Source organism: Lagenorhynchus albirostris, chromosome 16, assembly GCF_949774975.1.
Source record: "Lagenorhynchus albirostris chromosome 16, mLagAlb1.1, whole genome shotgun sequence".
Classification (NCBI taxonomy): Eukaryota; Metazoa; Chordata; class Mammalia; order Artiodactyla; family Delphinidae; genus Lagenorhynchus; species Lagenorhynchus albirostris.
The window spans coordinates 58,973,530-58,998,986 of record NC_083110.1 but is presented as its reverse complement, the minus strand read 5'-3'; the positions used below and the strand labels follow the sequence as shown (position 1 = coordinate 58,998,986).

The 25,457-nt window shown below is 39.0% G+C and overlaps 2 protein-coding genes across 3 annotated transcripts; one reads left to right on the top strand and one right to left on the bottom strand.

Annotated features, from left to right (window-relative positions):
* Position 1: 1 nt before the first annotated feature.
* ATP5MK (ATP synthase membrane subunit k) lies at positions 2–5,319 on the top strand. Its single transcript, XM_060126449.1, has 4 exons — positions 2–158; positions 3,581–3,676; positions 3,765–3,857; positions 5,216–5,319. The coding sequence occupies exons 2-3, from the start codon at positions 3,590–3,592 to the stop codon at positions 3,852–3,854; spliced, it is 177 nt and encodes a 58-aa protein (XP_059982432.1). The 5' UTR covers positions 2–158; positions 3,581–3,589; the 3' UTR covers positions 3,855–3,857; positions 5,216–5,319.
* Positions 5,304–19,684, bottom strand: TAF5 (TATA-box binding protein associated factor 5). 2 transcript variants are annotated; one of them, XM_060126448.1, is made up of 11 exons: positions 19,123–19,684; positions 16,975–17,212; positions 13,192–13,507; positions 12,258–12,421; positions 12,015–12,150; positions 11,178–11,298; positions 10,302–10,431; positions 8,428–8,592; positions 7,500–7,677; positions 6,692–6,869; positions 5,304–6,364 (listed from the first exon to the last, which is right to left on the bottom strand). In XM_060126448.1, the coding sequence occupies exons 1-11, from the start codon at positions 19,679–19,681 to the stop codon at positions 6,147–6,149; spliced, it is 2,403 nt and encodes an 800-aa protein (XP_059982431.1). In that variant the 5' UTR covers positions 19,682–19,684; the 3' UTR covers positions 5,304–6,146. The 2 variants fall into 2 exon arrangements, with proteins under 2 accessions (XP_059982431.1, XP_059982430.1); XM_060126447.1 differs by lacking the exon at positions 8,428–8,592 and having other exon boundaries at positions 19,123–19,681.
* Positions 19,685–25,457: the final 5,773 nt, after the last annotated feature.

Below are 25,457 nucleotides of genomic sequence, written 5' to 3'. Positions count from 1 at the left end.
CGGAAGGGCGGGACTTAGAGCCGTAGGCAGTCGGCACAGAGGGCCGAATCCGTAAGGCCCGTTGAACGTTTGCAGGGGAGGCGGCTTCTTCCGGCGGGGCAGAGGAGCAGCTTCGTCAGCTGAAGGACACCTGCAGCGGGGTCTGTGCGTTTTGGAAGGTGGGTGTGGAGGGGAACCCGGGCTCGGACCTCGCGGCTCCGCTTTGTGTGGCTGGCCTAGAATCCGACCGTTTCCTGGTCCGGGCACATCGCGAGGTCTTCGCTTTGGGTGGGGGACGTGGGGGGCGGGGAGAGTGATGGTGAATGGAAAAGAAATTAGAGAAAATGAGGGCCGGGCGTGAGGGTTCGGACGGTGGCTGGGAAGCTTTGGTGCGAGGTAAAGGCTCCCTTCCCCCAGTTTATAAAGGCCCTTAGAATGCATTTTCCAGTGGAGAGAAATGAGGCCCGCAGCGAAGGGAGTGTCCCAAGGTCACCCAGTGACGTAATATTGGATGAGAACTCGGGCTTCTGACCCTCTCTGGTCATGTTAACCTTTTTCCCACTGTATGCCCAAAGCAGTTTGTTTGCACTGAGCTGTGCTTAGGAAGCTGTCCAGCCAGGCCTCCTTTAGCTGCGCTGCAGCCTTTGTCAAGCGCGAGTGAGTGTAGCCCGCTTTCTGCGCTTCGCCGAGCCCGCGATAAGCGGGTTAGATTTCAATCTGTTCGATCAGTGGGGAAGGCCTTTCCTAGGAGGTAGGCAGAACAGAGAGCTGTAAACTCCTTTAAGTGCAAGAGGCTGCTTCTGGTACGTGAGCGGCTCTCCCTCGTCTTTGCCTCCTTTACCGCGTCATCTCACCAATCCAGGTAGGTGTCCGGTCCGACACAACAGCAGTACCAAGAAACAGAAAGTAGCGAGGGTAGTTTCTCAAGTGCCCATTTTACAGGTGAAGAGAGACGTGGAAAGATTAATTATATTTAATAGCAGTTCGCCGCTTAATTAGAAACAAGCGAAGACCCCGTCGCTTAGACTTTGCCATAGGCTACAGTTTAGCAATTAGTACAGTTTAGTCTAGGTATTTTTCATTAATGTCTTTCTAAACTGAAGTATGACTCAGAAGGAAAGCAAGTTTCAGTTCAGTTATTCCACAAAGTACCATCTAACACAAGGATTCCTGATGTTTGCCCAAAAGTAACCTGCAGTTTGCTGAGGAAGCAGACCCAAGTGCTTGCAGGCTTTGCTCCAGTTTATCTCAGTTTCCCCTCCATCTCAGCGTTTTTTAAGAGTCTTTCTTTACAACCTAGACTAAATTGCAGTTCCTGTACTGTGCCTTTCTCTGCAGTCAGAATTAGTCCTCTGTGTAATATTGCAAACATCCGCCTTCCTTCTATATTGTGTGGAGAGAAGTTTAAAGCACCTTAATATTGTTTCAGTTGGACACCATTTCACCTTCTGAAAATGTCTGTTAAACACAAGGTAGTGGGAATTATCAGTTAATAATTGGACAAAGTTAAGCCCTTGTTTTCTGTAGGGTTTCTCCGAGAAACCTACTTGATACTATGAGAATCCAAAAATCTGTTCTGAAGATGAATGGGAAAGCATGTGTTTAATAAGTTTACTAAAATAAAACAATTAATATGAAAGCTATATCATAAAGATTTCTTTTAATGGAGATTTTCCTACTTGGCCTGAACTGGCCAAGGCCCCTAAGGTGGCCCAGGGAAGTTTGGAATCCTTCATTGCTACAAGAACTTTCTTGAAACAGTTTTCAAAATTAAGGTCATTTGTCCAAAGTTTCATTGCCAATTCTATGCACGTGAATGCCTCTGAAGGCCTTTGAATGGTAAACTAGAAAGTGCCAGTTTCCATAGCAACAACTTCCTCGCAGGTCTCTCCCGCTTCCATTTCATCAAGAGCCAACTGAGTCACTGCCACTGCCTACCAATCTCGACCGGACCTCGACCGGCTCGTTTATATTGCCAATCGACTCGGCGTGGCGTCGGTCGTGGTAGATAGGCGGTCATACAGACGAATTTTCGAGTGTTGTTCTGGTGACCTTTGAATGTGCCTTTACTATTTTTTATTATAAAAGAAATACACGCCTTTGTGAAATACATAGGTTCTATAGCTGTAACCCCGTTTTAAAGTTTGCTATATATTCTTCCAGGGTTTTTTCCCAATATAATTACTAATTAGCATCTCGTTTTGTTTCTGTCACTGCAGTGTTTTTCAAACTTTTAACATACATCAGAATCACTTAGAGGGCATATTAAAACAGATTGTTGGGACTCAGGTCCTTCTGATTAAATAGGCCTGAGAATTTGCATTTCTAACAAGTTTCCATGAATAGTGACAGTGTGGGGACCAGACTTTGAGAACCATTGATGTGCTCTATAATGTCCAGAAATAGGATTTTTTAAATATTTAACATGACATTGGGACGTGTTTCCATGTCAGTACATAAAGATCTGCGTGCATGGGGACTCATTCCATGTCTATATATAAAGATCTCCATGCATTGTTTCCTTCAGTGAAAACCATCACTTATTAGTCTTCTGTAGACGGAATTCTAGTTCTTATTTATTCTCATAAACTGTATTTCATTTACCATCCTTGAACCATACTATACGTTTCTACTTTGTAATATTTCTATAAGGATAAATTCCTGGCAAACAAATGAACCAGCTAGGTAAAAGGGTATGCTAAGTTTTTAATTTGATAGCTGTTGCAGAAGAATTGCGTATTAGGAAGGTTGTACCAGTTTACACTCCCTCCAGGCAACAGAGAGAATCCTTATTTTCCCACATTCCCACTACTACTGCTAATTATCATAAATTTATCTTTGTAGTCTGATGGCTAAATATTGGTCTCATTTTACATTTCTTTGATCATTAGGTGATGTATGTTTCACCTTTTTGCGTTTAGCCACCTTTATATTTTCCCTTCCCTAAGATGATTAAAATATTTGCCCATGTTTTCTTCAGGATATCTTGGCTTCACTTTTACATTTAAATCTTTTGATCTGTTTTGGTGTAAGGAGTAAGGATTTCAGCTCCCCACACACACACACCAATAGTATGTATCAACTCCATTTAGTAAATGATCCCTTCTCCCCCTTCCCATGGAAGTCCTAAATTTATAAGAAAAACTGTAAAAAGAGGGGTTGCAAGGTGAGCTGTTTAGTTGGTGGTTACCCCTCTGAGGAACTTTGAAAAGTATCACAAGCTCCAGCTTTCAGCTAGTCTTAAAACTGATTAATTCCAGGTACAGTGTACTGTGGTATAGATAGAGCCAGGAATGAAAACATCAACCAATATTGAGTCAGAGGATGGACTTAAAGACTACTGTGTTCTCTTCCTGTGCCGAGTGATTTGATATATATTCTGGAGTGTTGTGTGATAACAACCAAGATAAAGTCCTCCTTCCAAACGTTTCTCTTATCAGCAAGGTTTTTTCCACCGTTTTGCTGCTGCTTTGTTGGGTGAGGCATACATAAAATTTACAACATTTATATGCAATGAATTTTTTTGAATTTTTTAATTAAAATTTTTTTTCTTTTAAATTGCATCCAAACCAATTTGTTGCTTTCTCTCTTTTTTTAAAAGATTGAAATCATGGCAGGTCCAGAAACTGATGCCCAGTACCAGTTCACTGGTATCAAAAAATATTTCAACTCTTACACTCTCACAGGGAGAATGAATGTAAGTATTAATGATACCTTTAAGCAGTTGTTTTAGAATAAGATAGATGTGACAACAACTCTTGTTTACTTTTTCCTTTCTTTTTCAGTGTGTACTGGCCACATATGGAGGTATTGCTTTGATAGTTTTATACTTTAAGTTAAGGTCTAAAAAAACTCCAGCTGTGAAAGCAACATAAATGGTAAGAAATTAACATTTAAAACTTTATATAACTTTGCCATTTTGATCTTAGGGGTCCCCCCCCACTATACAAGTATAGTGTTCAAAATTTATTACAATCAAGAAAAAAGAAAAATATTGTCCATGTCCCCATTACCCTGACAATTTTCGTTAACATTTCAGTTTAGCTCTTTTTTAATATATTTGTTTGGTTTCCAGTGGCTATGATCCATATCTGTAATTTTATCTTATAACATGCATGTTCTCTATAATTTGAATGCATGAGTGCTCATGGGTATGAGATTTATTTCGCAGAGGAAATGTCTCCTACTAGAATTTTTTCTTAATATAAATAACATTACAATGAATGCCTTTGAGCATGAAGTGTTTGTATCTGTGATTGTTTTCTTAAGGTGAAGCGCTTTCCCAGAGGGTTGTGGGGCGCCTAGCTTTCTTCCCCAGGCAGTGTTGAATAACATCAGTTTCTGATTTTTGTTAATTTGAGGAGTAAAAATAATTTTTTTGATAAAGTTGTATGTTTTTTCCATTTGTTTACCACTTGTATTTTTCTTAACATTCTCTGTGTTCTTCTCATTTAACATTTGGGACTTTATCTTTGTGAAGACCTTCTCTCTCTTGTATAAGCTCTGTTAATAGTTATTAACCAGCCTTTTAAATCAGTTGCAAATATATCTTGGTTTTTGCTAGTTTCAATTTTTATGTAAGCCATTCTGTCTTTTCCTTAAATCCCCCTAGACTTCATTTTCTTCTTATAGTGCCACCCAACCCCCATTTGCCCTTGCTTGAGTAAATATTTGTTGTGTTGGTGGTAGATGAGGTGCAGAAAACCCAAAACCCAGATCTTTATCTAATGCAGCCCTCCATGACAGAAAATTTTTTCCTCTCCTCTTAAAAACTTTTCCAGTCACAAAACTATTGACCTTAAGGGACTGACTGCATATCCCAGAATGCAGTGGTCCATGGCTTGTTCCTGACAAACAGGTAGTTTTTTGCCCAATTTTTCATGTTAGGTTCCTCCTAACTTTGTTTTTACAATGGGGATAATACCACCCTCGTTTTCTACTGTTTAAAATACTACTTTATGAAAAAAGATGTTATTCTATGTACTAGGCTTTTCTAATGGTATACATTTAGCATCATACTGAATTATTGGCAGCTCTTTTGTTAAAGGGGGAGTGTTAAATTGTATTAAGCTGAGAGACACCTAAATTTTGGGGGGTTACTGGCTCCTTTGAGAATCTAATGAATTTGCATTCAATTTCGGGGGGTTCACGGAGAGTCTTGTACTAGTAATTACTGAATGTCTTAAAAGTAGAGTTGAACACATTGGTGTCTAAACAATTTTTGTTTTGTTTATAGGATTCTCAACTGTACGTCATCTGTTAAGTTCCCATGCCTGAAGAAGCTAATGTCAGCTCATCATGTGATACCCAATTTGTACAATAAATTATGAACCTCGAAAAGCTGGTTGTCTTTATTTACAAGATATCAAAAATATAAAAACTGTACAAAATGCAACAAAGGCAAAAAACTGGCAGTGACTTGGTCTAAATCTTTTAGTTTCCCAAAGCAAGGCTCAGTACTGGAGGTAAGCAATTGAAATGTCTGACTTCAAGTGTACTAGGTTGTATGTAGCCATTTTAGCTGAAGTAGAACATGGAAGTTAATTTCTTCACCTGGTTTATAGAGTGTTTGCATGCACTCAATCCAACCGGTATAAATTCAGATGTCAATGGATGGTTGTACTTCATCTATTTCTCAAAAAGTAATTGTAGTTCACCCTACCCAGTTAACGTACATTCCACTAATCATGAGCCAAGCAAAAATGCTAGTGGATCATTTAACATAGTACTTGAGTGCCATACAGTAACTACATTTTTACAGCAGGAACATACATGCTCGTAGAATTCTTCAGCTAAAATTCAGGATGGTATTATATTACTCAATTTGAACCTTGAAGCAGGATGAATTAACTGAAATCAACTGATTTTTTTCTAAACATAATAAATTAAAATAGCATTTGAACAGGCGATGCATAGTTTCCACAAAATCCAAAGCACCATAAATGTCCCCTCCATGAACATAATACCTCTTATTCAACTAACGGAAATTAGTTAAATGTGGTTGCTATAGAAATGTGGAACTATCCTGTTCAGATTTTCCAAGCAGCATACTTCCAGATCCATATAGACAAAACATTCTTTGTAGCTTAAATATTAATCACTGAGGTATTTGCTTTTAGTCTCCCTTTTTCAAACAGTAGCTTCCAAAGGTCTTTAATACCGATGGTTTATTGCGGACTATAAGCTCCTGCAGCTAGAACCAAGTTTCTTCTAGTAAAATGGAGGTGTACAACTGGTGTTGATTTGGTCATATATGTTCCCAACAATAACTCCTGTGAATTCTCAGGTAAATTTATATGCCCAGTGGCTGTAGTAAAGTCATCAGTCTCTAAATCTTCAAATGCTTTGATAGCATCCCATAACCGTACTGTATTATCCATTGAACCTAAGGGGAAATCAAAGGAAACCATTTAGTAGCATCTGCCTTATTTAGATTCTGAGATTCTGTCAAGTATGCTTTATGCATTTACTTTTTATTTCTAGTGAAAAAAAATCTGAACTTGATTAATAACTATTATTCCCTCTAAAGAAGCACTTCAAGCAGTAGTTTTAACCTGAGAAGTCAACATACATATAGGGTAACAATCTGGAATCGTGGCTAAGGAGAAGCAAAACTTAGAAAACAGCAGGACTTAATTTTGCAATGGTCATTCAGTGCTTCCTTTAAATATACCATTGACCCTTTACCACAAAGCCATTTCTAGTCATTTACCTGATGCCAAAATTTCACCATCTCTACTAAATCTAAGTGAACAGACTGTATCACTGTGGCCTTTTAATTCTCCAACCATCAAACCATGTCCAATATCCCAAAGGAGTACTCTGCCATCTGTTGCTCCTGTAGCCAGGAATCTCCCATTGGGAGAAAATGTCAAGGAATGAATTGGTCCCTAGAAAAGAAGTCCATGGAAAGAATCAAAAATAGGGTTAAAAATACCTAAGAAAATAAGACAAAAGTTAGAATTATAAAGTTTAGTGGTGCGAATAGTATCTTTAAAATGTGTCACTGGTTAGTTTTTTTTTAACATCTTTATTGGAGTATAATTGCTTTACAATGTTGTGTTAGTTTCTGCTGTATAACAAAGTGAATCAGCTATATGTATACATATATCCCCATATCCCCTCCCTCTTGCGCCTCCCTCCCACCGCTCTAAGTGTGGTCACAAAGCACCGAGCTGATCTCCCTGTGCTGTGCAGCTGCTTCCCACTCCCTGTTTTGCATTTGGTAGTGTATATATGTCAATGCTACTCTCTCACTCTATCCCAGCTTACCCTTCCCCCTCCCCATGTCCTCAAGTCCATTCCCTACATCTGCGTCTTTATTCCTGTCCTGCCCCTAGGTTCATCAGAACCATTTTTTTTTAGATTCCATATATGTGTTAGCATATGGTATTTGTTTTTCTTTTTCAGACTTACTTCACTCTGTATGACAGACTCTAGGTCCATCCATCTGGTTAATTTTTAAACTATTTTTATCTCAAAAGAACCTTGTGCGCTGGAATAATGAAGGTATAAAATACCTTGTGTCCAGTGAAGATCCTTACACAGTTCCCATTCAGGACATCCCAGAGCCGCACAGTTCTGTCTGCAGAGCCCGTAGCAACATAATTAGAATTGGGATGGAATCTGGTACAATTCACATCAGCAAGATGGCCAGCAAATATCCTTAAAGGCTGATAGTGATCTGTAGCCCAGAGCCTTTTAAAAAAAATTATTGAAAACAAAAGAAGGTAATTAGTTAACTGTGAAATGCCAAAATCAATATAGAAACAACCATGTGAACTGTTAGCTCCAAATGGGTCCCACTCACTAGTTACCTGAGGGAAAGCAGATGGAATGACTGAGCCTAACATTCTTTTTTTTTTTTTTGGCCGCAGTGCGGCTTGCGGGATCTTAGTTCCCTGACCAGGGATTGAACTCGTGCCCTCGGCAGTGAAAGCGCAGAGTCCTAACCACTGGACTGCCAGGGAACTCCCTAAACATTCTTAAGAAAAACTAATTGACACGGTACAAAAAATTTTTAATTCTATAATCCTTTAGTTCTCTGTATGTACACCCCCCACTCCAACTCCTAGTCTAACTTATAGAAGAGTATTTTTCCCTAGTTTTGGCCACCACATAATTAGTTTCTAACCCAAGACACCTCATCCTCAACTTCTAAGGAGATGACAGGGAAATAAACGTGCTCACAGTGGTTCTAAAAGACAAGGTTTAGCATCCGGTTGGGGAAGGGGAGGGCATGGACTCTTGGTATAGACATAATTGCAGACATAGTAATATTCCTGTCCCAAATTCGTTTTCAAATAAGGACCTATAAATGCTGACGTTCTCAAAATGTTGATCCTGAATAACAGAAGCAAAAATGAGTTTGGCTGGAGTTTCTAATTCCCAACAAGAAACCATCCTGTTCCTTGAATAGGCCCAGTCCTAAGCTCATAATGTTCTTACCGAGCTACTCGGTCGTGGCCCCCTGACACAAAATAATATCCATATGGAGAAAACTGTGTGTCCCACACTGGATAGTTGTGTCCTTTATATCCCACCAAGCAGGTAAATGTTTGAAGACTCCACAATCTAACAGTTCCATCTTCTGAAGAGGAAAGCAGGTAGTTCCTGAGAGAAGAGAAGGTAGTACATTCGATTCCTAGAATAACTTAGTTACCTGTCCAGTTTCTCTGTACATTTGTATATATTAAACATAGCTAACTGACATGCTACATCTCACTTTTAATTTATACATGAAATTCACAGTAGATAACAAGAGTTGAAAGTACTAATGTTAGCTGTGACACTCTACATCTACCGAGCACCTACTGAATGAGGCTAGATTATTTTAAAAACATCTATTAAGAGGAAAATCACAGTTCTTCGAAAAAAAAAAATACCGAAGAGGTAATGACAAAAAGTATGATCAAATAAGGTCACCTGAGAAAGGCTTCTAAGAAATGCGATATGTCACTTAAAACTTAATTTTTTACTTTAAAATGGAGATGCTATTTTCATATCCTGTAAAAGTTGTGTAAGAATTTAAAAGTAAACATCTTTTGGACCAAAAAAAAAAAGCCAAAACAAAAAACACTATAGACGCGAGAATAATACTCTGCCTTCTTCAGGAATGAACAGAAAAGCTGAACTACTCAGAAAGTACTATGGTTTTCAATGAAATCAGAAGTTTCCCTCAAGTAAAAATGTACCATCTGGCTAAATCCTATAAAATAACAAAAATCCTCATTCTCAAAGTTTCATAAGGATAAAAATCTTGATGGTTTGAAAGCTATTATCTATAAAATAAGATACAGATGGTATTATGATAACAAAATACCCTCCCTGCATTTCTACAGAATGTTAGAGATCATGAATAATAGGCAAACACATATTTGTGGCTTTCAAATTCCCTTTTCAGTATTCTCTTAGTTCTTTTGATTATACAAAGATAAATCTTCAATTGATAGGTAATATGCCTTTAATATCAGTAATCTGTTGTGAATTTGGAGATGACAGAAGACAGCAGTAGCCACAAAACCCAAAGAAAGAACCCAAAGAAGCAATTCAACCTCTACTGGAGTTACACAAAACTAAAGTTGATTTTTATAACCAGCAAACACTGAAGCTATGTATCCTGATTCTGTAAATTTGGGTATTATACACTAGTACCCCAAGATAAATCAGCAGAGGGCAAGATGCTAAAAGATAACGCACTACTATGTATAAAATAGATAACTAACGAGAACCTACTGTATAGCACAGGGAACTCTACTCAGTGCTCTGTGGTGACCTAAATAGGAAGGAAATCCAAAAAAGGGGATACATGTATACATATAGCTGATTCACTTTGCTGTACAGCAGAAACTAACACAACAATGTAAAGCAACTATACTCCAATAAAAATGAATTAAAAAAAATTTTTAAAGGATAATAAAATAATTCTCTACAAAAAAATAGTAATAATAAAAGATAATGGGGCTTCCCTGGTGGCGCAGTGGTTGAGAGTCTGCCTGCCGATGCAGGGGACACGGGTTCGTGCCCTGGTCTGGGAAGATCCCACATGCCGCGGAGCGGCTGGGCCCGTGAGCCATGGCCGCTGAGCCTGCGCGTCCAGAGCCTGTGCTCCGCAACGGGAGAGGCCACAACAGTGAGAGACCCGCGTACCGCAAAAAAAATAATAAATAAAAAAAAATTTAAAAAAAGATAATGAATGATAGGCAACCACAAGATTTTTCTAAAGGAATTTTCCCCAACATTCTCATAATGTTCCCAGTAGTTAACTTTCATATAATCTCAATGTAATACAGCAGTATTTAATTTTTTTGTTTGTATTTTACCTATCTGGACTGAAGCTGGCTCCATAGACGGGCCCACTGTGACCATACAAAATCTTCAACTCACTTGCTGTTTTCTCATCCATGATTCTTTCTAAGACATCATCAGATTCTTTATCTATGAGGCTAAGATCTAAAATGGTCCAGAAATGTTAATTTTTTAAAGTACATTCATTAAAACATTTTAAGGCAATTACATCACAGTTCAGGAGAAGAACTAACATTTGAACTGTTCCTCCTACATACCAACCACTGTGCTAATGCCTCTAAATTAGGTGCTATCATCCCAGTGTATAAGAGAAGAAAGTGAGGTTCAGAACAGTTAATAATATGCCAGAGTGCACACAGCTATTTAGTGTTGGAACTAGGGCTGAAACTCAAATTTATCCATTATATCACCATGTTTCACAAAAGGAAACTACAGAAATATTAAAATAAATTATTGAAAATGTATTATCTTGTTTAACAATACAGTTAGCAAGAAACTTTCTTTAAAATGTAACCCTGGTCTTAGTTCATTTTAGCCATTTTTATGGCTAAAACAGAAAGTACTCTCCCACTATTTAAAGGTTTTTTTTTTTAATTCACAAGCAATCATAAACTGTTAGATTTTTAACCTTAGGGAGTTTTCTAGCCTAATGCCCTCATTCTACAGATGAGAAAACTGAGGACCAGTGAAATTAAACCAGACTAGCACCCCAGTCTCCTGATTGCCACTCCAATGCACTTTTCACTGTTGGCAATGTTATTAGCCGTTTTGACTTAAAGTAAAATCAAGTGAAATTCTGCTAAGATCACAATGTCTTCTGTATATTTCTTGGAATCAAGATTGGTGTAAACTAACAATGAGCTTATATCCTGACAGGTCATCTCAGTTACCTGCTGCTTGTTTGACACTACGAAGCTTTTTGGGTGTCACAGACCACACTCTGACAGTTGAATCTGCAAAACCTCCAGCAATCAAACTAGAATCATCAGTGACATCCACTGCAGTGAGGCCCTGCCAATTAAAATATATATATGTATATATAATATACACACACACACACACACACACACACACACACACACACTAAATGATACTGTTTTAGGGAAAAAATTATAATCACATCTTAGAGAATATATAATGATAGCTATTTTTCTCATATAAAAGATCATTTGAGATTTCATTCTCCTTTGAAATCAACTGTTCAAAAGCACTTACATTGAGAACATGTCATTTACCCCTTTTTGCCCTCTGAATTTGGAGTGCATCATATAAAGCAAATGTTAATCATTTTTGTACTTTACTAAATATATCCTCAGCAGCCTATTATAAAGCCTTATGTCTATAGAGGCTTACAGACATAAAGATATGAAGAATTCTTAATAAAAAATATTAAGTTTACGTAAGTACTTAAGTTCAAGAGAGATGAACCACATAGCTTCCTCCTTTTTCAAAGGCTAGCAGAATTCTGATCAGTGAAATGAAGGACACATACAAGCAAGATTCTGGTACCTACAAGTCGCTAAAGGTCTTTTAAACATTGCCTTCTATCTATTGTGAGCAATGTCCAATTCTCCTTTCCTAACTGCTGTCTTTAAGCCATATTTATATCAAGAGTTTAAAGAAGAAATCTTCATTTTAGTTAAGACATCTAAGTTACTTTTAATGGTAATCACTGTTTTTCATGACTCCTAATTTTCTCCCAGAAAGTGCCAAATCATTTTACCAACCTGGTAAGCATTGAGGAATGTATAGAAACAAATTGAGGGTAAACAATCTGGCCCAAGGCGTACTCGTTTGGTGGTTTCTTTCATATTCATTATCTTATCCAATTTATCTGAATCTTTCAACTCAGGAAGAGGGATTCTGTGAAAGAAAAACAGACTGGAAATTACTCTGAATATTAAATAACTTGAACCATCTATAACATTGTCTTAAACTTCCACACATGTTCCTGAGGTTTTTTTCCTCACCTGTTTTGAGGTGGAGCATTGGGATCTTGTTTTTTGCTTTTGGATCCGATACTATCTTTTTTAGGCTTCTTCTTTTTAGGTTTTCCTTCTTCATTTTCTCCTTCTTCATCCTCATCATCCAAAGGCACCTCAATTTCTGGCTCTTTTAATAAACCAAAAAATACCTACAAGTCAAAGGAGCCAATTTTTTTAAATTACTTTTTTGTTCATTAATACATCCTTTTCATATCTTGATAGGAGGAATCACAATTACAACAGGGTCATGTATATCCTGAAGCAGATTCTGTACTTGTCTACCCAATAGCCAATCTCCCCTTCTTCCTTACTAACAGAACCCTGATTTTGTTGGAGCAGCAGTATGCTCAGATAAAATCATTTCTGTTGCCGGGCTCCCTTGAAGCCATACAATGGCCATATAATATCATTCTGGCCAATGGATGTACACACAGATATACTGGGTAGTGTTTTAGAAAAAAATAGTTTTCCTGATAAAAAGGGAGAGATTCAGCAGGTATGTCTTTCATCCTCCCCCTTCTGCCTTCCTGGAATACAGATGCAAAGCTGGCGCTGCAATAGCCACCTGTGAGCACAATGAAGAAAGCCACATTCTGAAGATGGCAGAGCAGAAAGTAGGAGCCAGGGTCCTTGATGGCATTGTGGAGCCCTCACACCAGCCTAGGAGGGCCTTCTGCTTTAATTCATTTTATGTGAGAAAAAACCCTTGCTTGTTTCTGCCAATGTAGTCAGGGTTCTGTTAAATGCATCCATTCCCAAATTCTCACTAATATATACATCATCCTTAGAACATGAAACTTAGTATACAGTGTAATATTATTCCCAAACTAGCTATAAGAAAAATGTGTAAATTATGTAGATGGAAATGCTACAATTTTTCATAATCTGCATTATATAGTTCTTAGGTTTATTCCCATACCTTTGATTTGTTTGCCTCTCGTTTAGCCTCTCCTGCCAAACTTCCCACCATCGCATCTATCTGTTGCTTACTACGCGGCATCCCATCAAAGATGTCAATGTAGAGGTGCTCCTGAACTATGTTCCATATCTGATTGTTCTGTTTCTCCTGAAGATGCCTCTTCAAGAGTTGGTACGAGTCTCGGGAAATACGCAGAACAAATTTACTTGTTCGAAAATCCAACATGGTCTCATTCCCTTTCATGTGTTCCTTTTTGGTAAGACTAGATAATACTCGTAGGTCATCCTGGTAATAACATTCCTGATCTCCATGGAACCTGTTTCAGTGATTTTAAAAAGTCATTTTTCAATGTAATCGTTAAGGGATCTGCCTCTCCCCCATATATTTATAAACATCCCAGAATATTTTCAACGTAGTAGTCTGAATAATCGTGGACTAAGCTGTAGGATAAGAAGTAACGCATTTCAAAATGATTACAATTCAGTTCTGAATTCATCCTAAAAATGACAAATTTAATTCTCTAATGAAATAAACGCATCATAAACATTTTAAGAGAATTTGAAATAAATACCATAAATGAATGAAAGATAAGCTATCCACCATTGGCAGACAGTCTCATTTGAATGCCACCATTGGTAGACATTTGAAAATGTTAGAAACTTTGCTCTACTAAATTTTATGTTCTCTCAAAACTCACTTTTTAAAACTTTTTATTATGGGAAATTTCAAACACATACAAAAGTAGAAACTATTATAAGGAATTCAGTGTACCTATCACCCAGCCTCTCAACAATAATCAACACATGACATTCTCACAAAACCCATCATTTTTAGTGATTTCGCATATTCTTAATACCAGATATAAAGATTAAATATCCGTACTTTAATAACATGACTAAAGAACAAACGTGTTGATATCAAACTGTGAGCACTCCCATTTACTCACCATTACCAAAGGCAATTAAATAAAGCTTTCAGCCTTGGTGACAATTACTAAATTTAAATGTACTTTTGTTTCTACAAATCTTAATTATCCTAATAAAATAAAATGTAAAGATCATATATTGACACTCACAAAGAGCAGCAAGCAATGCAAAAACATTTAGAAAACAAATTAAACATAAGGTATTAGGACTGTAGCTCTGACACATAGCCAATAGATTCCTAAACTGTTACCTGTGCTACCCTATTATGACTCATCAAGACATGAATTAAGAGTTTCTGTCCAAGATTTGAATGAAATTAGAAATCTCAGCCTCTTGGTGTTGTATTAGTCGCCACCAATAAGTTCATCTGAGCACGGGGTCCTGGCAAGGGCTGAGACTGTCCATGACAAGGACACAGAAAGTCAGTCCCCTACGATATTCCAGCTTCCTATGTGAGGAGATGGCTACACCATGAGACTGGAAGAGAAGGTTTTTTGATGACAGTACTGTAAGAAAAATTAGCTTAGAAATTCTGTCACCATCAGCCATAATCTTTTCTTTCAGAAACACTGAGCTACAGAACATTTGCCTTATATACTTTCTATTAGGCACTGTAGAATAATGAATGAATATAATGACACAGAAGCCAGGAGTCCTGAGTTCTATTGTTCCTCTATTACCACTACCTGTGTTACCTGACAAGTTCTAGCTTCTGGGTCTATTGCTTGTACCAAAGAGCTCTCATTTAAACTGTTAAGCAATGCCTCCTTCTTAAACACTCCTTTTCTTTGGCTTCTATAACTTAACACTCTCCTGGTTTTCCTCCTACTTCTCTGGCCTCTCCTTTTATATCTCTTCTACTTGGTCATCTCTTCTACTCCTTTTATTTCTCTTCTACACCAAATACTGGAGTTCCTTGAGGTCCAGGCCTAGCCCTCCCATTGACTTATTTCATGCTCCTTCCTAGACAGTCTCATCCCTATTCATCAATATTGCACACACTCCAATTTATGGCTCCAGTCCCTACCTCTCCTCTAAGCTCAGAGCCTTATATATCCTCCATCTATCAACTTGACATCTCTTAAATAAGTCAAAGGCATAAACAAATCTGAACTCAAGATTATTCTACAACCTGACAAAACCAGTCCTCTTCTAGGGTTTTCTACCTCAGTGAAGAGCACCCCTATCCAGCCAGGGGAGCCAGAAACCTAGGGATTATCAATTATACTTTCATCTCCCTTACACCTCCATATCCAATCACTCACCAAGTGCCTCAGGAATATGTCTACTTCCCTTCACCAACGCTATCACACCCTAGTCTAGTGTTTCTCAACAGGGTTGCGACTAGTATTTGGGGCAAAACAATTTGTTGCTAAGTGGGACTACCTGCACGTATTGGAACTTTTGGAATCCCTAAGACACCTGATCCTCCAGCCTAGTCATTATGACAACCAAAAACACCTCCAGTTTCAAACAGCCCAGAGGAAGGAGGCATAATATTACCTTCAGTTGAGAACCAGTACAATAACTCCCAAAATGGTCAATCTATAATCACTCTGTCCCCCACCATCTGTTTTCCCCACTGCATAAAGGTCCTTTCAAAATGTAAATCTAATAATAACATGGTCCTTCAATGACTTCTCTGGCAAAGATGTCTCACTGTCCCCAGATATCCATTTTTTTCCTTCTTCCTCCACAATAAAACACCTGAATACTAGCTGTCACATAGACACCTAGGTAAAGACCATATTTCCTACCTCCCTTGGCCATTGACTAATGACATAAAAAAGGGAGAATAGGGCTTCCCTGGTGGCGCAGTGGTTGAGAGTCCGCCTGCCGATGCAGGGGACGTGGGTTCGTGCCCTGGTTCGGGAGGATCCCACATGCCGCAGGGCGGCTGGGCCCATGCGCCATGGCCTCTGAGCCTGCGCGTCCGGAGCAGGCTCCGCAACGGGAGAGGCCACAACAGTGAGAGGCCCGCGTACCGCAAAAAAAATAAAAATTAAAAAAATAAAAAAAAAAGGGAGAAATATATGTCACTTCCAGGAAGGATGTGTGCCCTCCCTGCTGACTGTAACACTGATATGATTTCTTAGAGCCAGAGAATCACCTTGTACCACAGGTGGAAAATGCATGACAAGGATGTCAGAGCTACAAAATCAACAGAGCCTGGGTCCTTGATAATCAAGGACTCCATACTAGTCCTAGACTGCCTACATTCACGAGAGAGAGAAATAAACTTTTATCGTATTCAAGCCTCTACTGTTTGGGGTCCAGTCACTCTCAGTCTAATCTAATCCTAACACAGCTTCATATTGCTCTTAGGATAAAAGTAAAAATAAACTTTTATTTATGCCACTATTGTTTTGACTTTTTGGTGAATCTCAGCCAAATCTAATCCCATCCAATACAACCTCCTACTGCTCTGAGGATAAACAAAGACCCTCAATATGGCCCAAGAACCACCTGCTCCAGCCCCTAATCAACCGGCCAGCTTCCTGTCGTACCACACCCCACCCTCACACTCTGCTCCAGCCACACTTGCCTTTCATCTCTGTACCTACCATGATCCTTCCTGCCACAGAGCTGTCACACATGCTTCTCCCTCTTCTCTTCCCCTGGTTAACTCCTGTTCAATCTTCAGATCCTACCTCAAGCATCACTTCCTCTGGGAGCCTTCCCTGACTTCTGCAACTAGATCAAATCCCTCATTTTAGGTTCTCATTGCACCAGGTACCTCTCCTTCATAAAGTACTCTTTGAGTTGCAATCTTACATTTGTGTAGTTACAGATGCGTGTATTCATTATATATATATAGCTATATATACATATTATATATATACATAAATTCACATACTTCTCAAAGAATGATTTTGCTTCATTCTCATGTTGATTGTAGACTAGTTCCAAATACATGTGTACAAACAGGGGATAAAAGAGTTGGGATAACTCTGCCCGATGGCAGTCCAAGGAACATTCAATGAAGTGTTTCAGTCCACTATAGTATTCTTCATACATTGTGGGGTCTCCTTGTTGGTTGTAGGCTGATAGCACGGCACTGACATCCGGCTGGTCTTCCACAGCTACACTTCCAACTGTTTAAAAAATGAAAAATAACTTTCAGGAAAGTGACCTGACATGCACCAAGAGACTAAGGCTGTTTTGCTAAGGTCCAGAGGTGAATTGTTTCTCAGATGTTTGTCCTTCTCCTCTCAAACGCTCTTCCCCAACTCAATCACATAATCTTTTAATGGGATTCACTTTGTTTCAGTCACCCATCCAAAATTCCTTCGGTTTGTCCATATCTTAAAATAAAATTTTCAAATCAATAACAGAAAGATTCAGTATTTTCCCTAGAGGTACCTTATTTTAAAGACAAATTTTATAAAACATGGTATGTGCAAATCAAACAATTATCTTAATCTTCTCTCAAGGCTCAGTGCAAATGGCACCCACCACCACGAAGCTATGCCCTGGAGTAACATTTCCAGCTCTCTGAACTACCTAAATATTTTGTAACTGTCCAGCAACACATCCTATCCTGTTACCTTCATATATGTACATCTATCACTCCCTATAAAATAGAAGCATGTTAATGGTGGGAAGGACTTGCCTTATTTATATTTCCAAAAGGCAAATCTATTTTATATGCTTAAAACAATTTCCATAACCATCATTTCAAGGCAAAAAGCATGAGTATTTATTTGTAATATTTCAATCCCAAACAATGATACATCTGTCAATCGAATCAGAGTTTGTTGGAAATTTTTAAGTTGCAATTATAGTACTGTTATGCTTTTTACTGCACAAATTTTAGAGAAGTTCTTTAGAAGTTTACTCTGATGGCCTCTTTTCCTCCCTACTGGTTTCTGAGTTACAATCTAAAAACTAGGTCAAGTTTCTGAAGAGATGAGAGATTACAGCAAAATAACCAACAACATAATTCATCCATCTTATAGTTCATTCACAAAATTCAGCATTCAAAAGATTCCTCTCAATCACATTTGCATACATTTCCACTTATGGGTTACAATGCTACATATTCATACTTCACTTCTGGCAACGCTGCAAAGATTAGGTCTCATAAATATAAAAGGGGAGGGGGGAAGCCTCAGGTGTCAGGGATGGATACCTAAGCATAAACTTATCAGTACCAGATATTTTACATATATTATATCTAAATCTCACAATAACCCATTTAATAGAGAGGGAAAAAAAACTCTCAAGCTTAGGAAGAATAACAATCAGCATCACACAAGTAAAAGCAATAGAGACAGAAACTGAACTCAGGTCTGCCCAACGCCTGTTCCTAAGTGAATGATTCTCAAACTTTGCCCTACATCAGTACCCCTTGGAAGCATTTATTTTAAAACGCAGATTCCCGGACTCCACCTGCACAGGGTCTGATTCACTAAGTCTTAAGTGACGCCCAAGAATCTGCATTCCTCTAAAAGATTTAAAACCAATGTTAGTTAGCCTATATTTTGAGAAAGACTGGCTACACTACATTCATCATTCCCTGGCTGTGTGTCCAAAGCAAGTCCCTTGGCCTTTCTCAGTCTGTTTTCTCATCTCTAAAATAGAGGTACTGTCTACCTCACAGTGGAACTGAGAAAAGTAAGATACATAACAAAGTATTTATAGTAAAAGTACGTTAGTACAAAACTGTACAAATATTGCTAGTGTTAATGTATCCCTGCCCAAGGCTCAAGAGCCCAAATGAGAGGAAAGGGACCAAAAGCCTGAAGTCCCCGCCTCTTCGCGCCCACCGTCCCCATACATCCCTCAGCTCAACAGCTCTCCACAGCCTCTCGCTGGAACTGACAGCTCGGAAGAGGGTTTGACTGCGCAGCCGGCGCACCAGGGAAAGGGGCGGGCATGTGGCCCTAGAGGCGGGCCCAGGAAATTCAAAACAAGCCCGCAGAGGTGCAGGCCTGCCAGCCTCTGCCTTCCCGGCTCGCTCCCCTTCGTGCCGGCCCTGCCTCCCCGGGACCCCGCGGCTCACCTTTCCCCGGAGCCGCAGGACCTGTCGCTAAGCCCGAGACGGCGGCGGACCCCGAAGCACCGCTGACCGGAGGGTCGGGGGCCGCAGGGCCGGGGGCCGAGGCGGTGACCCGACTAAGAAGCGCGCTAGCCGTCTCAGCGCCGGCGCCGTCCGCCTCTCCCGGGGCTCCGGAGCCCGCCACTGCCTCCTCCAGCAGCCGGGCCTCACGGCGCAGCGCCTCTTCGGCCTCGCGGAGGTTGCTCTGCCGTAGAAACTGCAGCACGGCCAGCAGAGTCTGTCGGTCGTGGGGAGCGCCGGCCTCCGGAGCAGCGGCGGGCACCGGGGCCGCCCCCGCCGGGGCAACGGCGGAGACAGCCACCGAGGGTTTGGGGGTCCCACCATCCCCGCCGGCCGACGACGACGCCGCAACGTTCCCACCGCCGCCGTTGGGGCCGTTGTTTGTTGTGCCGCCGCCACCCTCGCCAGCGCTGTCCCCCGTCTGCGGAGGTAGCAGCGTCGGCGGTCCCTCAGGCTCTAACTTGACCGCCACCTCCGTCTGCTCCTCCGCCAGCGCCGCCATCTTGCGGCTGAGCCACCTTGCGCCGTCAAGCGTGATTGCGTTTTCGCCACATGGAGGGCGGGGAGGAACATTTTACGACAGCTCTGGAGGGCCATTTATGGCAGTAGGAGGGGCGAGAAAGGAGAAGAAAAAGGAATAGGAGCAGGAGCAACTTTCAAAAGTGAGTGACAAAAAGACAGGAAGTGAGAGTTGGGGACTGCCTCGTGCTTTTGCCCGATAATAATTACGTTTATTATAGACCAGATATATTCAGGCACTGCGATAGACATTTTACATTTTGTGACCTTTAATTCAACAGTTTTTTAAGGTACTATTATCTTCACGTTACAGATGACTCAACCAAGACCTAAAGACAAAATGCCAGATCAAGATTCGAATCCAGGTCTTTAATTTAAAAGCATATACTATTTACCACAGGGAGGCTTCTGAGATACTGGTAAAGTTTTATGTTTTGATCTGGGTGGCGGTTACTTGTTTTTTTTCAATTTATGCTTTGTAAAAATTAATTGAGCTGCACGCTTACGTTTTGTGAACTTTACAGCATGTATGTTGTATTTCAATAAAAAGTTTTTAAGGACCTGAATTTTGTGATTGTGAAATGTATATGTTCTGTAATCGTGCTATGTTACCCATTATTACAAATAGACTGTATTTTAATTGTATATTTTAAAATAGTATGTGCCATTTTGCAATACGCTTCATAGGTTTAAAAACCTGCTGCATATTTTATCTCGTTTGAATCTCACAACGCTGTGAGATAGGTGCAGACAAGAAAAGTGAGCCTAGGACACGGGGAAAATCTAGCAGTTATTCGGGTTGTTGGTTTTGAGGTCTTACTGGCTTCCTTTGACCCTGCTTACTAGCTGAATAACCTGGAGCAAGTTACTTAACTTACACTACCCCAGTTGCCCAACTTCTAAAACAGGAACAATAATAGTACCTACCTCATAGAGTTGTGTGAGGATTAAATGAGATAATGCATATATGATACCTAACATGTAATAACTATTGGTTATTTTTACTTAACCAACCTAAAGAGGTGTCCTGCAAATGTTTGATAAGAAAGTCCAATCATGATGTTCCTGGTTATCTCAAGACTGAAATATAAAACTAATCTAATTTGACATAATGTAAGATTGTGAAACATGGGGAGGGGCAGGGAGTAGAAGTGGCGGGGAGATGAGCAAGAATTGGTTAGCATTTAATCATCAGTGGCCAAGAGAAAAACTGAAATAGGATGATAACACTAAAGAGATGAGGAAATTAATCCTTTTCCTCATGATCATTCAACTAATTTTTCTGACTCGGTATTCACTAATTGATATGTAATTCATTGGTAATTAATTGAGAACTTAGATGAGAAATGCCATGAATAACAAGCCCAGGTGTATTTATAATTCCCTGGAAAGATGTTTTACCCATTATGAATAGTAAATTAACATCTTGATGCATACATCAGTCTCGTGAATCAGGTCCTAGGAACTGGATCCATCTGTACAGCTGAAGCCCAAATACTGGGACTACAAAAGTACAGCCACCCCGTTTCCTTCCATGGAGTCTAACTTTTTACCTGGCTTTGTGTCTTAAGTGCCAAAGAGTCTGGGTTGGGACTTCAGCCAAGGTTTCTTACACCAAGCTGAGTGGTTTTTCTGTTACACCGCAGTAGAGATAAGTTTATTGAATGATTACAAAGCCCACTTTTAATTTTTGTTTCTCTTTTCCCCTTCCTTCCTGATCCCTACTTCCTTTCTCCTACTCTCTCCTTAGAATACTTTAAGAAGTCTAGTGTCAATATCTTGTTCCTTCATAGGAAAGCTGCTCTTTCTCTCTGGATGTTGCTCTTCCTCTTTGATGTTCTTTCATTTCACTCTAATGTATCTAGGATTAGATTTTTCCCGTCTCTCCTGATTGGCCCTTTATGTACCCATTCAATCTGAGAATTTTTTTTTTTTAGTTCTGGGAATTTAGCAAACATTGTATCTACAAATATTTCCTCCCCTCTATTTTTCCCCTTCTTATACTCTTTATGATGTAGATATTGATACTTCTATCCTCCAGGTTTGTTAACTTTCATATTTTCATGTTTACCCCTTCCTAATACCTTCTAGAAGACTTCCTGTACCTGACTTTTCAATGCGATAATTCATTCTTGGCCTAGATCCATATTGCTACATAACCCATTTACTGAGTTATTTACTTCAACCATTATATTTTTCACAGTATTTTGAATTGGTTCTTCATGATTTATTGTTCCTGCTTCATGTAATCCAGTTGGGTGACTTTGTTACCCCCACCGCCAGAACATTCAGCAATGTCTGGACACTTTGGGTTGTCACAACTTGAGGTAGTGCTACTGGCATCTAGTGGGTAGAAGCCAGAGCTGCTGCTAAACATCCCATAATGTACAGGACAGCCCCACCCCACCACAGCAAAGAATTATCTAGCCCAAAATGTCAAGGGTGCCAAGGTTGAGAAACCATGATGTAACCAATATGAATTCTTTTCACTTTGAGGATATTTACTATTTTATTTAAATTATCTTTCCGTATGATGCATTTAATCTGTTTCATCTATTCTAGGTTGTCCAGTTTCTTACTTTCCTAGATGGTGCACCTCCTTCTACATCTCATTACTTTTCTACATGCATTTGTATTTCCCAGAAGGTATCAGCTACCTTGACTGATATGTATGCCCATAGGGAGAGGCTGAAGCCCAGCATTGGGAAAAGGTGAAGGATGCACCAAAAACAAGAAAACTTGTGATGTCATTGGCCCCGTCACTCCCTGTTTGTCAACATACATGCACACATGTGCACACACACATATCCTCAGGGTTTTCACAGTTTTTACAGATCTATCAATTTCTGTGCCATCTCTAGGGTTGGATATGATGGGGGATCCAGCCACTGGTGTGAGTTTACAATCTTGTTTAGTTCCTAAGTTTAAGTTCACACTGCTAAGAGTGGATTTAGAGTTTGCCACCTAAGGTAGATAGTTGCAAAACCTGACCTGCACTACCTACTACAGGAGCCACCAGTGTGGCTCTTGACCCCTGCCACTGAATGTGGCTAGTCTGAGCTGAGATGTTCTGTAAGTGTGAAATACGTCCTGGATTTCAAAGACTTAGTATAAAAAGAATGTAAAATGGCTCAATAATTTTTATATTGATAACATATTAAAAGGATATTATTTTTGATATGAGTTAAATATTTTATTAAAATTAATTTACTTTTTTCATTTGGCTTATGGAAATTTTTCTTTACATATGTGGCTCACCTTATATTTCTGTTGGACAGCACTGATCTAGACCAGTAGCTTTCAAGCATTTTTGGCCATGATTCACAGTAAGAAATATATTTAACATCAGAACCCAGGACTCACATATGTATGTGGATATTTATTATAAGTGAGGCAGAAGTTGTAACAATAATATGTATAATTATTACAGGAAATGCACTCTGATATTTGATATTCTTTAAATAAAATGTTCAGTATGACTCATTAAATTTATTTTAGTTTAATTAATTTTAGATTGATCTGCAGTTTGAAAACCCCAGACCAGACTAATTATTATTAGCAGTATTAATATTGGAGGAGATGTGAATAAATTCATAAAATATATCGGTTTTGGAAGCACAGGACTTCATAGTTGAATTTGGGGGATGAGGGCAAAGATTGGATTTGGCAGACGTCCAGACATCTGGCTTGGGTGTCTGAGAGGATGGAAATATAATTCCCTGAGAATTGAACCCAGATGGGGAGGAAGATTATAAATTCAATTTTTGACTTGCTGAGTTTGAGATCCCTGGAAGTGTACAAGGGAGCTAGCCAGTAGACAGAAACACATATGGTTTAGGGGTAAGGAAAAAACGTCTGGACAAGAGAGAGAGATTTGGAAATTAGCATATAGGTGGTAATTGAAGTCATATGAGTGAATAAGATTATCCCAGATAGTGTATAGGGCAAGAAATGAAGATCTAGAATAGAATTCTGAGGAACAATCATACTTAAAGACAAATCCAGGGACCACTCATTCACACGTTCTTGAAACTATCTTTTCTCTTGGATTTTGGAACCCAAACCTTTCCATGTTTTCCTCCTTCTTCTGACCACTCCTTGACTTTTCCCTTGCCACTGCCTTCTATTCTACCTCACTTTAATTTTTTTTTCCAGATTTAATTTATTTTTAAAACTTTTAAAGTTAACAATTTCAGATTTATAGGAAAGTTGCAAAAGTAGTACAAAGAATTCCCAATTACCCTTCACCCACATTCCCCAAATATTAACATTTCCTACATATATTTTATCCTTCAGTAGATAAGATAGACAGATGGATAGATCTCTCTATATATAGATATATAGAGTTCAGACTTACTCTCAGTGGTTCGGTTCAGTTCAACTTACTCTTCGTAGTTCAGAAAAAATATATATATATATACACAAAAAGTTGTAGACATGATGTCCCTTTGCCCTTTAAATATCAATACTTCAGTGTGTATTTGCTCAAAACAAGGCATTCTCTTACATGACCACAGGACAATTACCAAAGTTAATAAATAAACATTGATTCAACACTACTGTCTAAATAATTGTCTACACACCTTATTTTGATTTTTCCAGTTGTCCAAATAACATCCTTTATAGCAAAAGAAAATCCAAGATAATTGATTACATGCAGTTGTCATATCTCTATAGCCTCCTTTAATTTGAATCTGGTTATATTTCAAAAGTTTGACATTTTTTAAGACTATGGGCCAGTTAATTTGTAGATTGATCTTCAGTTAGAATTTGTCTTATGTTTCCTTATGGATAGATTCAGATTATGCATCTTTGGCAGGAATATTATAGCAGTCATGCTGAATTCTTCTAGTGCATCACATCAGGAAGCACGTGCTGTGGATTACTGCCATTACTGTCAATGTTAACTTTAATAATTTGGTTAAAGTGGCGACTGCCAGGTTTCTCCACTGTAAGCATGTTATAGGGAGATATTTTGAAACTGTAAATATCCTGTTATCTCTCAAACTTTCACTCACTAGTTTCAGCATCCATTGATGATTCTCGCCTACATAAATTATTAATATGATGGTTACCAAATGGTGATTTTCTAGTTCCATCATTCCTTTTACTTTTTTTTTTTTTTTTTTTTTTGGCGGTGCTGTGCTACTCGGCATATGGGATCTTAGTTCCCTGACCAGGGATGGAACCCACACCCCCTGCACTGGAAGCTCAGAGTCTTAACCACTGGACTGCCAGGGAAATCCCTCCTTTTACATTTATCAGTTGGCTTTCTAATTTAAGAAAGAGCTTTCTCTTCTGCCATTTATTTAGTTAGTTATATCAATGTGGACTGATAGATTCTTAGTATATTCAATACATTATCATCTGTTACTATCATCATTTTTATTTTGGTGTTCCATTTATTCAAGATTTAACCATTAAAAACTCCTTTGAACTGGCTCCTTTGTTCTTTTGACATAGCCCATCCTACTTTTTAGCACAATAAGAGGTTCTAGGTTCCCTTTGTATTTTCCCTGCTCCAGAGCTGGAATCACCCATTTCTCCAAGGAAACTTGGTTCCTTTTAGTGGTATTAGAAACCACGAACAGGGTGCTAGGTGTGTCACTGCTTCTAGGCCTTCTCAGTTGACAAAGCTGAGAAATACACATATGCATGTACATATATGCATACACATACCTATATTCATTTATATCTATATATCCCTGAGTTCACCTTGAATATCTCCAATTCCAATACAACAAAGCAAGGTTTATTCT